Source organism: Cherax quadricarinatus, chromosome 17, assembly GCF_038502225.1.
Source record: "Cherax quadricarinatus isolate ZL_2023a chromosome 17, ASM3850222v1, whole genome shotgun sequence".
Classification (NCBI taxonomy): Eukaryota; Metazoa; Arthropoda; class Malacostraca; order Decapoda; family Parastacidae; genus Cherax; species Cherax quadricarinatus.
The window spans coordinates 28,811,365-28,824,020 of record NC_091308.1 but is presented as its reverse complement, the minus strand read 5'-3'; the positions used below and the strand labels follow the sequence as shown (position 1 = coordinate 28,824,020).

The 12,656-nt window shown below is 38.0% G+C and overlaps 1 protein-coding gene across 4 annotated transcripts in view; it reads left to right on the top strand.

Moving 5' to 3' along the window:
* The window catches only part of LOC128686350 (short-chain dehydrogenase/reductase family 16C member 6), a 55,206-nt gene extending 43,152 nt beyond the window's left edge, over positions 1 to 12,054 (top strand). For all 4 annotated transcript variants that reach the window (XM_070085905.1, XM_070085906.1, XM_070085907.1 and 1 more), the window contains exons 8-9: positions 1,458 to 1,583; positions 2,991 to 12,054. In XM_070085905.1, coding sequence (XP_069942006.1) covers positions 1,458 to 1,583; positions 2,991 to 3,063 — 199 coding nt within the window. In that variant the 3' untranslated portion in view covers positions 3,064 to 12,054. The remainder of the gene's footprint in view (positions 1 to 1,457; positions 1,584 to 2,990) is intronic.
* Positions 12,055 to 12,656: the final 602 nt, after the last annotated feature.

The following is a 12,656-nucleotide window of genomic DNA, read 5'->3' as shown; positions in this document are numbered from 1 at the left end:
TTTCAGATACTTGGGAGTTGACGTGTCGGCGGATGGATTTATGAAGGATGAGGTTAATCATAGAATTGATGAGGGAAAAAAGGTGAGTGGTGCGTTGAGGTATATGTGGAGTCAAAAAACGTTATCTATGGAGGCAAAGAAGGGAATGTATGAAAGTATAGTAGTACCAACACTCTTATATGGGTGTGAAGCTTGGGTGGTAAATGCAGCAGCGAGGAGACGGTTGGAGGCAGCGGAGATGTCCTGTTTAAGGGCAATGTGTGGTGTAAATATTATGCAGAAAATTCGGAGTGTGGAAATTAGGAGAAGGTGTGGACTTCAAATCAAGCAGGAGAAAGCTGGTACACCCACATGTGAGAGAATGGGTCTGTGTGGTCAGTGTGCACTGTATAAAAAAAATCCTGCAGCACACAGTGCATAATGAGAAAAAAAAAACTCCGACCGTGTTTTTGGACTAAAACACCGACTTTGAGGTGTATTTTCCTATAGTATTTATGGTTGTATTCTCGTTTTCTTAGTCTCATTTGATAGAATGGAAAACATTTTACAGAAATAGAGATGATTTTTATTAGTTTCCCAATGAAAACGACCTTCAAATTGAGCTCAAAGTAGTGGAAATGTTCGATTTTGATCAACGTTCAAGAGTAAGCAATCATACCACACGTCCAATACACATCAACTGGGGAGTCTAATATTCTTTCACTAGTGCACTGATATTGTTTATACCATTTTTACAATAATGCAGTAGTCTGCATAACAGTAAATCTTCTATTTTTTGTGTGAATAAAAAATCAAAATGGAAAGCAAGAGTAATATGAGAGGGGCCTAGAGACGTGACTAATGAACAGAGGATATGTTATTTTAATTCCAAGAATGTCTGCATTGTTTATTCTGAACCCTATTTTGAAATTGGCATCTTTTTTAATTTGCGTGAAATTGGCCAAATTGACAGTGTCTGACCACTTTGTTGGATAGGTGTAATCGGTAAATGGGCAGTTTCTTGTACTCAATTGATAGAAAAAATGGAGTTATAAAGAAATAGCTATGAGTTTGGTTGACTGGAGCAATGGAATTGGCCGAAAATAAGGCTCAAAGTCAGCGGAATCGCCGATGTGTATATATCGCCGAGATCACTAATTTTTTTTTTTGTTTTTTTTTTTGTTCAAAAATTTTTCGACATAGAATGACAGTTTCAGAAAGAAGCTTGCGACAGTCAAAGGGTTAAAATTCAAAAATATAAACTGTTGACATGACATACAATAGTGACTGCTCAGACATGCATGAAGGAAGTACAGCTTTGGAAAATTTTGCTGTTTAAAACTTTGTTATTTAGTGCAAGCAAGGGACTACTATCCTTACATTGGCAATACCATCATGTATAATTCTTTTGACAAGGATTTTTTCTGTTGCATTTACAGATAACAGACACATGCTTAACAGTGTTTACTATTCCTTAGGTTTCCATCTTTCAACCCAATCACTACAGCAGAACAGTGTGCAGCCAAGATAATTGAAGGTGTTTGCAGGGAGGAAGAGGTTGTCTGCATCCCAACCAAGGATTATTATGGGCATATTATTATGCAGTAAGGACCTGTGCATTGATTGTACTCTTAAAGCATCTAGGACAATACTGTATAGTATTATTAAGTACACTACAGATCGGCCATCACCAATCTGGCAATCAATGATCCAGTTTCATCAGTAATCCGGCACTAATTTTGGATAGCATGATTTCAAATTTCCAGGGTTGCCACGCCAGCCTGCCACTACTATTTGGTGGCTCTACTTGCTGCATAAGTCATTCCAATTTCTTTTTCTCATTTATTATTATAACCTGCTTACTTTTAGCCCTAACCATGGTTCCAACGAATAAAAGAAATGTTTCTCGTTGTGTAAAGCACATACACCATACATGGTCCATAAAAGATAAGGTGGCTATGAAGCCACTGTCAGTCGCCACAAGCTAAGCTCACTCAGATAAGCTGTGACTGGTAAATTTGGGCGTACATATGAGAGAATAGGTCTGTGTGGCAAGTGTGCACTATATAAAAAGAAATCCTGCAGCATGCAGGGCATAATGAGAAAAACACTGTAATCATGGTGTAAAACAGCAACTTTACGGTGTATATTTGCATGGTTTTTATGGTTGTATTTTCGTTTTTTGGTCTCAAATGATGTCACGGTCCATTATGTGTCTAACTGTCGCAGTTGTGAATGGGTTGACATTATTTATATACAGTAATTGTTACAATAATGCAGTAGTCTGCATAACAGTGAATCTTCTGTCTTTTGTGTGAATAAAAAATTCAAAATGGAAAGCAAGAGTAATATAAGATGGGCCTGGAGACATAACTAATAAACAGAGAAAATGTTATTTTAGTGCCAGGAATGTCTGCATTGTTTATTCTGAGCCCTATTTTGAAATTGGCATCTTTTGAAAATTGTGTGAAATTGGCCAAATTACCAATTTCTGGCCACTTTATTGGGTATTTGAAATAGGTGAATGGGCAGTTTTTTGTACTCAGTCGACAGAATAGAAGGAATTCTAGAGAAATAGCTATGAGTTTGGTAAACTGGAACAATGGAATAGGCCAAAAATAAGGCATAAATTGGGGGAAATCGCCAATGCGTAAATATCGCCATTGGGTTAAGTGTATTCAAACCTAACAACTTTGTAATCCGGCACCCTACAGGTCCCGATGATGCTGGATTAGTGATGGCCAACCCATACCTGCTTATCTGTGTATAGGGAGGCAGTGGAATAAAGATACTGGTAGCAGAATATCCTTTTAATATGTGTTCTCAGCATCGTATTGACAGTTCGCTCATGTTTTTTCCTTGCCTTATTAACTTGTGTGAAAGTTTAAGATCTTTGGAGACTTTTGCTGCATGACACTTGAGAGCATTCATGAATGAAGTATAAGTTAGAGGATAGGTGTTACATTCAGTTTGCTAGAGAAACATTCATAACAATTTAATGTTCTTTTCAGGATGCTTCCACGACCAGTGCAAAAGGCATTTTTGGACTTCATGGATACAGGTGTAGATGAAGATACCAGCTAATCACTATTACTCTACAATAGACTTGCACTGCTGTCAAGTGATAACAGCAGATTAATTGTTTGTATTCTACTTAAGTATAGAACTAGTGGCCTTCTCAATGTCATGAATGTAAACTGTCTTCCAGTGTGACTAAGAATATTCATTGCCTTAATTCATAAATTTTTAGATGGTATATATTCATATAGTCGGACTTGAGTCCTGGAAATGGGAAGTACAATGCCTGCACTTTAAAGGAGGGGTTTGGGATATTGGCAGTTTGGAGGGATATGTTGTGTATCTCTATACGTATATGCTTCTAAACTGTTATATTCTGAGCACCTCTGCAAAAGCAGTGATAATGTGTGAGTGTGGTGAAAGTGTTGAATGATGATGAAAGTATTTTCTTTTTGGGGATTTTCTTTCTTTTTTGTGGGTCACCCTGCCTCGGTGGGAGACGACCGACTTGTTGAAAAAAAAAAAAAAAAAAAAAAAAATATATGATGCTCTTATATATACATTTTGTGTATATATATTTTTGAAAGTGTATTGGGATAGTTATAAATGGTGCCAAGTATTTACTTTGAAGGTTGTATTTTAGTGTTTTAAATTAGAATAACTTTTATCATACCATATATATCACTTTTTGCTATATGTGGAGTTTATAGTTATCTATCAGGGATAATCTGTGATTTTTATGTACTGTATGTATATGGTACATTTCAACATTCCTAATCAGCAGAAGAAAAAGCTTCAAATAGACATAAAGTAATAGCCTTTTTGACTTTAAGAATGAATAAAAAATGTATTAAGTACCTAGCTGTAAAGTTATTTATGCACCTGTCCACATAATCAAGTCAGTAATATTTCAGTTATTGAGGTTATGGTGTATTGTTATTAATTAATTCCTTTTTGATAAATGATAAGCTAACCTAGATTAACTTACCTTGAATGTAAATTTGCTGGAAGCAGTGTGTGAGAAATTGACTTAGAATTTAGGTGGATGGGTTGCATTTATTAGACCTGTTTGTTTAATATGGTGCAATAAGTATTTTATTATGTTATGCTACAATACGAACACATTAATGAGTATATTGAGGAGTGAGACCCCTCAATAAATGTATATAAATATACCACAGGGTTGATTATAGTATTTGGAGTTCTCTTATTTGTAGCAAGTTTTCCCAAAGTAATATTATATACTTGTACATATTCCAAAAGCTGCTAACATTGTTGAGATGATGGGTAATTTTATTATAGCTCAGTTAGTAGTTACAGTGTATGTACAGGTAGTTGTTTATAGACAGCTGGTCACACTACTTTGGAATTGTGATCAAATCTCAGTCTTTTTTTTTTTATGCTTTTTGTCTTCAGTCTAGTGAGAACATGATTACTGAACTGATATTGTTTTTCCTCCTTCCTTAGCTCCTCTCTCTTCTTAGTATTTATTTTCATGTTTTTTTTTTTTCACATTTATATTTTGCTTTCTTATAGTCTAATTATTGTGACAGTGAGTTTGATAGTTATTTATACAGATATTCAGACCACTTGAATGTTGTAATCAAATTCCTGTCATTTCTGAACTTAAGTTTAGCACAGTTATTACACACACAATCTTCCCTCCTTCCCTAAATCTTTTCCTTTATCTGTCTCTCCATTATTTTTATTGCTCTCCTTATTTTCCTCTCTCTATCTTGAGTTTCCATGTTCATTTACTTTTTATGTATCCAATTCTCTCATTTTGAATCTCTCTATGTCATTCTTGTGATTTTTGTTTGCATGGTTACTTTTCACTCAAGTATTTTTCTTTCCATTATTCAGAGTGAGTACACGTATTCAGTATTTTGTAAAACATTTAAACTTTGAAGCGTGTCTGCAGTTTCAGGTTGAGTTTAAATCCAGCATTAGACAAATGCAACCATTAGACTACACAGTAAAACAGAGAGATTTTAAGTAATGCTTAAGATGAATAAAGGTAGAATGTCATACACATTGCCCGTATCCCTAATACTTTACAGGAGGGACCTGCTTATATCGTGGGTTAGGTTCCAGGCTACTGCTGTAAGGTGAATTGCCCTTTTATTTTTTTTTTTTTTGTTTTTTTCACTTTTGAAATACATACCCAATAACATGTTTACACTATCATATATTAAGTTATCAGTAGAACTAGTCATACAAAAATTAATAAAAAGTAAAATGCATATACAGTACACTCATTACTTGCCTTAAAATATTTGTAGTTTTAATGTAGGGTCAGAGGTGAATAGTATACGTATATACATGTATATATACACTAGTTCCTCGGTGGGATACGGCTGGTCTGAAGAAAGAATATACACTAGTTGTATGCGACACAATAACCGCACAAATATTGTTATTATTATGTTATTTACAAAACTTGTTTTCATAAACCAACAATTAAAAAAGTTGTTTATTACTATTTCTTTCTTTCAACACACCGGCCGTATCCCACCAAGGCAGGGTGGCCCAAAAAGAAAAACAAAAGTTTCTCTTTTAAATTTAGTAATTTATACAGGAGAAGGGGTTACTAGCCCCTTGCTCCCGGCATTTTAGTCGCCTCTTACAACACGCATGGCTTACGGAGGAAGAATTCCGTTCCACTTCCCCATGGAGATTTATTACTATTTTTCTATAATATATATATGCACATAGAGTCACTGGACACATTCCTAGAACTGTTACAGTTTATGGAACTCTTTGAAACATGGTGTTATGCACAGTGCTGTTTTACACTCCTCACACAAAAAACGAGTGTCTGCATTTTTGTGGGCAAGTTGTTGTGGTTGTGGTTGTGCAGGTTGTTGTGGTGTGTGGGTGGTTGTGGTTGTGGTTGTGCAGGTTGTGGTGTGTGGGTGATTGAAGGTGGCCTTTGTTGTGGATGTGCTGAGTCAGCAGCATGGCTACCAGCCTGGGGTGCCACTGGTACCACATGAAGCATTTCACCATACCACCCGCTGTCGCATGTATATTATCCATCCCAATTGTAACATTACCCATTACCCATACCATCTTTCCCACCAACCATGCTGTCTTCCCCACCACCCACATGGAAATAAGTCACTGACTTTTTTTTGGGTTAACCTAGGTTCTCTACACATATGCTGCTATGTATGATAATATAATCTATGTACAGTAGACCATCATTTAGCACAAGTTTATTTGGCACGATTTGAGTGTAGCATGATTGAAGAATTGCGACACAATTTTATGTAACACGTAAAATCAATTGAACACGATTTGCGGGAGGGTAAAAAATTTTGAGCGTGTGGTCGCCCGGTCGCCCGCGGTGGGGAGGCCTACCACCATCCCCCCCGCCACCCACACCCACCCACACCATGCTCCCATCCTCCAGTTCAGTTCATGCTGATGTAGGACGAAGATACATACTCGGGAACCTCGCTGTGTTTATTTACATTCATTGTACTATATATTTTCATTGCTATTTGTTAAATCTGCCAAGCAATCATGGCACCCAGTAAGCATACAAGTGTTGCTGAAAGTGACAAGAAAAGGTTTAGGCGTTCAAGTCTAGGAATTGCGAAGAAAATTGAGATACAGTGGTCCCTCGATAATCGTCTGGCTCGATAGTCGTCCTTTTCGGAAATCATCGCGTTATTTTCATCCAAACATTGGCTCGCAAATGGTCAGTTGACTCGCTAATCGTCGTTCATCCTGGACGCGTACTCACGGCTCTGAGCTGGGTCGGCCTCCCTTCCCAGCCAGTGTGCCACTGTTTACCAGTGAGCAACGGTTCTCTCACTTGTTCATACGAAATATTTCATAATATTCCATTCATTTTAGTGCTTGCAAGTGCTAAATAAGCTACCATGGCTCCAAAGAAAGCTCCTAGTGCCAAGCCTTCGGTAAAGAAGGTGAGAAATATGAATGAATTTAAAAAAAACATCATTGAACAATATGAAAGCGTTATAGGTAAGGCTTGGGAGGGAGTGACTACCAGGACTTTGAACTCTGGTTGGAGAAAATTGTGGCCAGATTGTGTCCACAAGAGATAATTTGAAGGGTTTGTGGCTGACCCTGATGAGCCTATGTCAGTTGTGAACTCTATTGTGGCATTGGGGAGTTCCATGGGGTTGGATGTGAGTTTGGAGGATGTGGAAGAGTTGGTGGAGGACCACAACGAAGAGCTAACCACTGAGGAGCTGCAAGAGCTTCAGCAGGAGCAGCAACAGATCGCAGCTCAGAATCTTGCTGCAGAGGAGGAGGAAGAGAGATGGAAGAAGGTGCCTTCTTCAGAAATTAAGGAGATTTTTGAAATGTGGGGTAGGATGGAAAGATTTATGGAGAAACATCACCCTGAGAAGGATGTTGCAAGCCATATCGGCAACTTGTACAGTGACAGTCTTGGCCCATTTTAGGGAAGTTTTAAAGAGACGCCAGAAACAGAGCTCTCTGGACACTTTGCGAGACAGGACTCCTGTGACTCTCAAGCTGGTCCTAGTGGCATTAAGAAACAGAGAAGAGAAGTAACCCCAGAAAAGGACTTGGTACCTGGGTGGTGATGGAAGGGGATTTCCTTTCCAAACAGTAACTAATCCAATCTCTCTCCTCCTCCAGTCTTTCATACACTAAGAAGAATTGCCAATAAAGGTAAGTGTTATGCTGTTAATGTTTCATTCATCATGTGCCATTGTATTGTTTATGTACTACATCTATATTTCATGTAAAAAAAATTTTTGTTTTAATTCTTCTGGGTGTCAGGAACGGATTAATTGTAATTGCATTATTTCTTACGGGGAAAATTGATTCGAAAATCGTCTATTTCGATAATTGTCGCACTCCCAGGAACGAATTAGGGAGGGACCACGGTATTAGATAAGCTTAACCCTTTCAGGGTCCGTGTCATAGATCTACGGCTTTATGTTCAGGGTCCAAACCGTAGCTCTACAGTCTACACCATGAGCTCAGCTCACTCTGATAAGCTGTGAGTGGTAAATTTGGGCCTAGATATGAGAGAATACATCTGTGTGGTACATGTGCACCACATAAAACAAATTCTGCAGCACACAGTGTATAACAAGAGAAAAAACTGAGACTGTGATTTTCGATTAAAACAGCGACTTTTCAGTGTTTTTTCGTATGTTTTTATAGTTGTATTTGCAATTTCTTGGTCTTATTTGATAGAATGGAAGACATATTACAGTTTGATAGAATGGAAGACATATTACAGAAATAGAGATGATTTTGATTGGTTTTAGCACTGGAAATGGCTTGAAACTGAGCTCAAAGTAGTGGAAATGTTAAATTTTTGCCGATGTTCAAGAGTAAACAAACGACCTCACACGTCTAATACACGCCAGCTGGTGGATCTAATATACATTCACAAATGTGGTGATGATATTTATACAATTATTACAATATTTCATAACAGTAAATCTTCTATTTTTTGGTTTGAATAAAAATTCATTATGTGAATAAAAAATCAAAATGGAATTCATTTGGAAAGCCGCAAAACGTAACTAATGAACAGAGGAAATGTTTGTTTTGTGCCAGGAATACCTACATTGTTTATTCTGGGCCCCTATTTTGAAATTGGAATATTTTGAACTTTGTGTTAAATTGGCCAAATTACCAATTTCCGATCGCTTTATTTTGTAGTTGAAACAGTTGACTTGGCGATTTCTTGTGCTCAATCGATAGAATAGAAGTAATACTAGTGAAATAGCTAAGAATTTGGTCGACTGGAATAATGTAATTGGCCTAAAATAGGAGGCAAAATTGCCGATTCATAAATATCGCTGACACATCAAAATTCGCGAGAGCATAACTTCATCAATTTTCCATCAAATTTCGTACTTTTTGTTTTATTACCTTCAGAAAAAGATTCTCTACCATTTCATAAAAAATAACAAAAATTTTTTTTGAAAATTCTTGGACCCTGGTGCGCACTTTGGAATTTGGCTTCTGGACCCTGAAAGGGTTAAGAGTGGATCACGTGTGGTGGATATATTGAGGGCCTTTGGCCTTAATGAAGCGTCAGTTTGTACAATTAAAAAGAATGAGGCAAATATTCGAGCTTGTGTAATGAATAACCCAAGATGTCATCTCATGAAAAGAATGACACGTAAGTCCCAACAAGTAAATAAAGCAGAAAACTTGTTGCTTGAGTGGATTGAACAGAAGACAAAGAAAGGTGCACCACTTAATTTCCTCTTAATTAGGGAAAAGGCTTTACAGTTGTTTAAAGCAGTGTGTGATAAGGAAGGAAGACCTGAAAAAGTGTGTGTTTAGCACAGGCTGGTTCCACACGTTTAAGTTGCATAATATTAAGTTTTCTAGTGAAAGTGCTTCAGCTGATCATACAGCAGCAAGTAATTTCTCTGCTGAATTGCAGGAAATTATTTCTGAGGGTGGCTATGAGCCACATCAAGTGTTTAATGTTAACAAGACAAGTGTTTTTTTGAAAAAATGCCAACATAAACTTATATCAGTCAGCAAGAGAAGAGTGCACTGGGCTTCAAGACAGCAAAGTATCGCTTCACCTTGCTCCTTTGCAGTAATGCATCAGGTGATTTCAGGTGTAAGCCCATGGCTATTTACTGCTCTAAGAATCCTTGTGCTTTGAAAGGTGTAGATAAAAACACCTTACCAGTAATTTGGAGGTCAAACCAGTCAGCGTGGATGACAGAGGAAATATTTATTGACTGGTTTAAGCATCACTTTATTCCTGAAGTCAAGTTTTACCTGCACAGCAAGAACCTTGCAGTCAAGGCTCTCTTCATTCTTGATAATTCCTGTACTCATCCATAAGCTTTGCTGGATGTGACCTCACATGTAAAAATTGTATTTTTACCTCCAAATACAACATCTCTAATACAACCACTGGATCGGGAAGTTATTAAGTCATTCAAGTGTAGCTACACAAAAAAAGTTATGAAAAAACTAGTCGCATCAGTGGACTCTGATTCCAACTTGGCAGTACCAAGCTTCTGGAATAAATTTAACATTGCAGATGCTATCAGCTATGCTAGAAGTGCATGGAATGAAGTGCCCCAATCAACATTAAATGCAGGTGGGGAAAGTTATGGCCTTCTGTGGTTAATTCTTTCACTGGTTTTCCCTTGCTTGAGAGTCAGGTTCAGGAAATTGTTCAGCTGGCAAGGAAATTACCAGGTGATGGTTTTGAAGATATGAATGAGCTCTTAGATGATGATGATGATGATGATGAAGACAGGAGTCCAGGGGAAATGTTGGCAGAGCTCAATGCAGAGATACAAGGGAGGGAGTTAACAGAAGGAGATGAAGAAGAACCTGAAGAAAAAGAGTTAACATTGCAGCAATAACATGAGCAGTTCCATGCTGCTGCTAAACTAGCAGACTTTTTAACTGATGAAGACCCTGACAAATCTAGAAGTAGTTCTTTGTAATGAGGTCTAGACCAGCTGATGATGCCTTACTGTCAGTTGTATAATGTATTGCAAGGTAAAAGAGCTCAGAGATCTATTACAGAATTTATGCACACTCCAATACAACCATCAACTTCAGTACCAGAACCTCTACCATCCACTTCTGTCGACAACCAACAACCATCCACCTCAGCCCAGTAGGGCCCCACCATCCATATCCACTCTCTCCACAATCATCCATTACCCACAATTTAAGGTAAATACTATTATTTCTATTGCATTTGTAGTCTTAAGCAGTAATATATCATGACAATGAACTACAATTACATATTCACATTTATTTTTGTAAAATCTGTTTGGTCTAAAAAAAAGTTGTTTGGCTTTTTGGGGGCTCCCAGGAACGTAACCCTATTTTCTCACAAGTTCTTCAGTTCATCTAACACGATTTTACCTAACACGGCATTTTCAAGAACGTAACTACCATGCTAAATGACGGTCCACTGTGATTGTATTTATGCCAGGAGCAAGGGGCTAGTAACCTCTTCTCCTGTATATATTACTGAATGTAAAAGAAGAAACTTTAATTTTTTCTTCTGGGCCACCCTGCCTCAGTGGGATATGGCTGGTGCATTGAAAGAAGAATTGTATTTGTGTATACCTGAATAAACTTATGTACACGCTGTCTTCCCCACCGCCCATGCCATCTTCCCCACCACCCACGTTATCTTCCTCACCAGCTACACCATCTTCTCCACCACCCGTGCTGTCTTGTCTTTTCACTATCTGTTCCTGGTGTAAGGCCACGGGATGTACTCCGAGATGTACTCCTTCCCCTTGGAATAGCATGTGGCACACTACCAGAATGCATGTAGTCTCGTATAAATTGACGCTTCATTGTCGCTACTGGAATTATAATCAAGAGATTGAAAAATCACAGTCAGTATCACTGTCATGGCCACTGCTCACATCTGAGTCCTGGACATGGGAAAATATGAGTTTCCTCTTTTGCTGTAGTACAAATGAACATGAACAAGACAACCCAGCACCAGAGGTGGAAGGTTGATGGTTGTCTGGGTTTGCAGTACTATTTCTGGTATCCTGGGCATTGCTTTCAGTCACAGACTCCTTAAAGCCATGAAATTCATCTTCACTGACACTCCCATCTGTGTTAGAACTATCACTTGGTTAGAGAAGTCCCAGTTCACCGGGGAGTGAGGTATTCCTTACTGCTAGGCATGGTGAACAAGGCATACTGAACTGGCTCTCCCACAATGCACTGTGGCCTCCCTGATTTTTTTTATACTGTGCACACTGAGCACAGACCCATTCTCTCATATAGACCTACCAGCTTTTTCCCGCCAGATTTGATGCCGCTAGAATTTTGGCGTAGTATTATGGGACCGACACTGGCTTGCAAGCCGTAATATTACAGGACTCGCAGTGAAAGGGTTAAGAGTGCCATAAAGTCATACAAAGGTTGCAAAAGAGTATACTACTCATGTCTGTAGTATTCTCTTTGCAGGGAAAGACTTGTAAATGTGTTTTCTCCTTTGTATGAGCTGACAAAGTTTTCTATGATGTGTATAAAGCTCTTAACAGGGGAGCTTCCAATAAAAGCATTTGCAATGTGTTTTATGCTTTTCATTCAAAATACATATATTCCTTGGGTTTCCCATGCTCAAATCAAATTTTTTGATATGGCTCAAATAATTGAAGAGACAAACCAACCTTTGTATTTTTCTAAAAGTTACCTTGATCTGTTATTCACAAAGCTGTTTTCTCTGTAAAAGGAGAGGAAATGAGAGAGTGGGCGAGTTGCCAACAATTTTGCTGAGAATAAGAAAAAGTTTTGGAATGAGATTAATAAGTTGAGAAAGCTTAAGGAATGAATGGACTTGATAATTAAAATAAGAAAGGAGAGTTATTAGATGGAGAGTTGGAAGTATCAAAGATGAAAGGAATACTTTTAGAAGTTGTTAAATGTTGATGAAGAGAGGGAAGCTGTGATTTCATGCATTGACCAAGGAGGTATAACATCGTACAGGAGCGAGGAAGTGCCAGATATAAGTATGGGGGAGGTGCTTGAGGCTGTGGGTAGAATGAAAGTGGGTAAAACAGCTGGGATTGATGGGATCAAGAAGAAAATGGTAAATGAAGGTGAGGATATTGTCTTAGAATGGTTATTGTTATTAATAAATTTATGAAAAAGGGGAAGGTACCTAGGGACTGGCA